This window comes from Wolffia australiana, chromosome 6, assembly GCF_029677425.1.
Source record: "Wolffia australiana isolate 7733 chromosome 6, ASM2967742v1".
In the NCBI taxonomy this organism is placed as follows: Eukaryota; Viridiplantae; Streptophyta; class Magnoliopsida; order Alismatales; family Araceae; genus Wolffia; species Wolffia australiana.
Window position 1 is genome coordinate 16,750,575 of NC_135840.1, and position 4,172 is coordinate 16,754,746.

Here is a 4,172-nt window from a genome sequence, read left to right on the forward strand (position 1 = left end):
TTTAAAATACCAAGCCATGAAGAATTTTTTTTATTCAAGAATACCATACACTGATCAGATTTATAATAAATACATCACATACTATAAATACGAAGCCTCTCAAGGAGAGAGATAGATGTCAAATAAATTGATCATGAAAATGACTCCCCATCAGAAGCACATATCTACAAGGCAACAGCAGCAGAGTGCAGCACAACTGCAAGATGGCATCAAATAAATTGATCGGCAGATTTAACAACATATATCTCACAATCAATAATATGTAATATTACAAAAGAAAGAACATGAATCAATATGATCTAATATTTAAAAATATAATGTTCCACATGCAAAAATTCTGGGACAGTTGAATATTAACAATGAACCAAGAAAGAAAGTTTTTTTAAGGAGTATTTTTGAAAATTTTGTTCTCAATTTGATAAAATTTCATTTAAAAGATTGTACTCACCATCCTTTCCAGAACCCATCTCCTCGGCTACGTGTCTCTGCAGGGACCGTCGATGAGTACTGAACTTGATCTTTAGTCGGATAACCGGCCGGAGGTGGTGCCACATAGGCAGGGTACGCCTCGGCGGGCGGTGGTGGGTAAACTGCAAAAATGCAGCCACATGAAGAAAATTTCAGTTAGTTTCCCTTAGGAAGAAACTTAGCTTTACATGTTTAATATATTTTGGGGTACATAATTAATTTTTTATTTGTCGAGGTTTGTGAGAGAACTGAGTTGTGTATATCGCTTTAACTATAAAAAATGATGGATAGATTAAAAAAATTTGGTCTATTAGAGAATGAAATAATGTTTAAATCAAGGAGGGGAGGGTGCCAGACATCTCTCTCTCTCTCTCATCTCTCTCTGATCCTCTCTCTCATGTCTCTCTCTCTCTCATATACGCACACACACAATTGCCTGCTTTGTGTGCTTATGAGACGGAGATGGAGAGAGATATGGCGGGGCTGAGTAGGGGAGAGAGATATGGCGGGTCTGAGTAGGGGAGAGAGAGAGATAAATGCCTGGTATGTTTATGAGAGAGAGATATGGCTGGTTTGTGTAGGAGAGAGATATATATCTGGTGAATGTATATGAGAGAAAGAGATGCCTGGTCTGTGTGAGAGAAAGAGAGGAGAGAGGTGAGAGAGATGCCTAGCGTGTGTGTGAGAGAGAGATGCCTGACGTGAGAGGGAGAGAGAGAGGAAGATGGCCTTTCAGAGAGAGAGAGAGGTGAGAGAGATGCCTAGCGTGTGTGTGAGAGAGAGATGCCTGACGTGAGAGGGAGAGAGGTGAGAGAGAGATGCTTAGAGAGAGAGAGAGAGAGAGAGAGAGAGAGAGAGAGAGAGAGAGAGAGAGGAAGACGGCCTTTCAGAGAGAGAGAGAGAGAGGAGTCAGAAAAAGAGAAACCCGCTGTATGTATGAGTGAAATAGAGATGCCTGCTGAGAGAGAGATGGCTGATAAGAGAGAGAGAGAGAAGGGAAAAACGGGAACAGAGAAAACAATTCGATCTTTCAAACAGATGAAGAATGGACGGGACGAGGAAGGAGGGGGGAGAGAGAGAGATAAGAGGTCAGAGAGAGAGAGAGACAGAGAGAGACAGAGAGAGAGAGAGAGAAAGGGTACCTGCTGGGGCGGCCTTCTGCTGATCGTAGTAACTCATGTTTCAAAGCTGAGGAGAGCGGATCGACAGGTTATCCTTTTTTCACGGCAGGACTAGCGTGGACGAGAACGCGATGAATGAAATGGCGACGAGTCCGTGGCAATTTATAACGAGCTTTTTTCTGATGGGATTACTTCGACTCGAATTCTCTCGGCGAGCGCAGGTTGTTTCCTTCAGTCCTTGCCGCGTGTTTTGCCGACTCCAGTCATCCCCGTGGACGACTCGTCTTCTTCTACCAGTCAAAGTCTGTCTGTCTGTCTGTCTGTCTGTCTGTCTGTCTCTCTCTCTCTCTCTCTCTCTCTCTCTCTCTCTCTCTCTCTCTCTCTCTCTCCCTCTCTCTCTCTCTGTCTCATTCTCTCTCTCTGTCTCATTCTCTCCCTCTCTCTGTCTCATTCTCTCTCTCTCTGTCTCATTCTCTCTCTCTCTCTCTCTCTCTCTCTCTCTCTCTCTCTCTCTCTCTCTCTCTCTCTCTCCCTCTCTCTCTCTCTCCCTCCCTCTCTGTCTCATTTTCTCTCTTTCTCTCCTCTCTCTCATCTCTTTCTCTCTCAATGGTCATGTCTTTTCATGCGACCCATAGGTAACGTGTATTATCAATTTTAAACACCCTGAACCTAAAGAATTTTCCCTAGAAGGGGATTATTCTATACTTATGTATGATTATTAAAGACGTCTTATTTGACTTACGATTGTCTTCTAGTTTGCCTTTTCTGCTTTGCTGTAGAAGTACACCTATGATCACGGTGATAACACAATTCCCGATGGAATCATCAAAGGTATTTTGAACTTGCAAGTGGCTGTTATTTCTTCCATGTTTATTCATTTCGCTGGTGCTCTATGCAAAGTAATCATGATGTTAATGATAATATTTAGGGTAAGCGTCATTAGTCATATGGATGATGGTCATAATCACCTTTATTTTAGGATATCCTTTATTCATTTTCTCCTGAGAATGATAGAAAACTATGTTGATTGTTGTCTCCAAATCAGATACTGATGTCATTTTTTTTTAGTCATTTTCAAAATCATCATCATCGTCAGAAACATTGTTAGTATTGTGGACAATTGTCTCCAAAATCTTATGCTGATGTCACAGAATCTATAATCATCTTTAATTTGGTGTTCATCATCATCATTACCATCATTGTCATCTTTAGAAGCAATGATAGTATTGCTGACTATTGCCTCCCATGTTCGACATTGACCTTTTTAACAAGCCCTATGTGAGGGTACTATCACCTTTCCAATTGGGCCATCTTTATGTGCAACCTGCTAAGGCATGGCCCCTAGGCTAGTTTGGGCAACCGTTCAGTGAGTGATGGCGTGGCGAAGCCTGAGCCCTCAGAAACGTCTTCAGAGACATCACCATCGTCATCGACATCGCCGCCGGCTCGTATTCAGCCCGCCCGGCACGCCAAGGCGATGGTACGTACGCCCGGATTCAAGTATTCTGGGTAACAAGCACTCTATCTTCGTTTTTTAGTGTGTTGTTTTTGTTCATCATTTTTGTTTTAGTTCGTCGTTTGTCGTTTCGATTTTCGTCACGATCATGTGGTAGCGAGGGGAGATCCATTCTATAAGGATCTTCCCCTCCACCCTCCAAGGGAATGAACCATAGTCTTTCCCCCTCCCCCCTCTCTTATTTGGTTCTTTTGCTTGTAATTTTAGGGTTCCTCCATGTTCCCCTATAAAAGGAATGATGGATGCCCTAAGAGAACTGACCCTTGTTTTTGTTGAAGAAAAAGTGTCAGGAGAGAAAGAGAAGGGGTCACGTTGCAAGAGGAAGGATGAAGGAGGGGAAGGAAGAAGAGGGAGGAAGAAGAAGAATGAAGAAGGAGCGACCGCGCCGCCTGCCGTCATCGCACGAGCTGCCATTGCGCCTGCGCCGCCGACCCGCCTACGCGCCAAGCCGCCAGAGCCGTCGGCCGCTGCTCGCGGCCACCATCCTGCAACTCAGTGCTCCACCGCCCTCGCCCGCGTGAGCCCGGGCCGCTCGAACCGCCTGCCGCTGTACGCGGCCGCCGCCACCGCCCCTCCGCGCTCCACCACCCTCGCCCGCTCGTGGCATCAGCGTTGGCCTACGCGGCCACTGCTTAGCCATGCCGCGGCATCGCCGCTCACGCGCGCGAGCCTGAGCCACTTCCGACCGTCGTTGTTGTTTACTCTGTACAACGCCGACCCTGATCGCCGCAGCAATCCCTCACGCACGTCGCAATATTGGTCCGCTAGCCACCAACGGCCCTCGATCGCTCGCGCACTGTCGCCCTTGCGCATAGACTCGTGGCCCCCGCCAGCCGCCGCCGTCACTCGGCCATGCTACGACACCGTTGTCTGCACCTGAGGTCGCAGCACCTGCTCGCTGATGCCGTCCACTTCCCTGCGTGCGACGCCTGTCTCGCCGCTACAGTTCTACCCGTGTTGTGCGGCCACTGCCAACCGCGCACGCGCCCACCGTGCTGTTTGCTGTTGCCACCCGCTGCACACAGTCGGCACTGTCCGCCCGCCGCTCCTCTCCCGACACGTGGAAT

General features: G+C 47.2%; 1 protein-coding gene across 1 annotated transcript; it reads right to left on the minus strand.

The window, feature by feature from the left end:
• Positions 1-1,771, minus strand: LOC144704698 (protein CYSTEINE-RICH TRANSMEMBRANE MODULE 4-like). Its single transcript, XM_078577213.1, has 3 exons — positions 1,611-1,771; positions 449-590; positions 1-196 (listed from the first exon to the last, which is right to left on the minus strand). Exons 1-3 carry the CDS (start codon positions 1,645-1,647, stop codon positions 151-153), a joined length of 225 nt encoding a protein of 74 aa, XP_078433339.1. The 5' UTR covers positions 1,648-1,771; the 3' UTR covers positions 1-150.
• Between the last annotated feature and the right edge of the window lie 2,401 nt (positions 1,772-4,172).

Coding starts and splice junctions, on each gene's coding strand:
- LOC144704698 (XM_078577213.1), bottom strand. CDS start 1,647: ATGAGTTACTACGATCAGCAGAAGGCCGCCCCAGCAG. Junction 591..1,610: donor GCAGAAGGCCGCCCCAGCAG/GTACCCTTTCTC, acceptor GCATTTTTGCAG/TTTACCCACCACCGCCCGCC. Junction 197..448: donor GATGGGTTCTGGAAAGGATG/GTGAGTACAATC, acceptor GCCATCTTGCAG/TTGTGCTGCACTCTGCTGCT.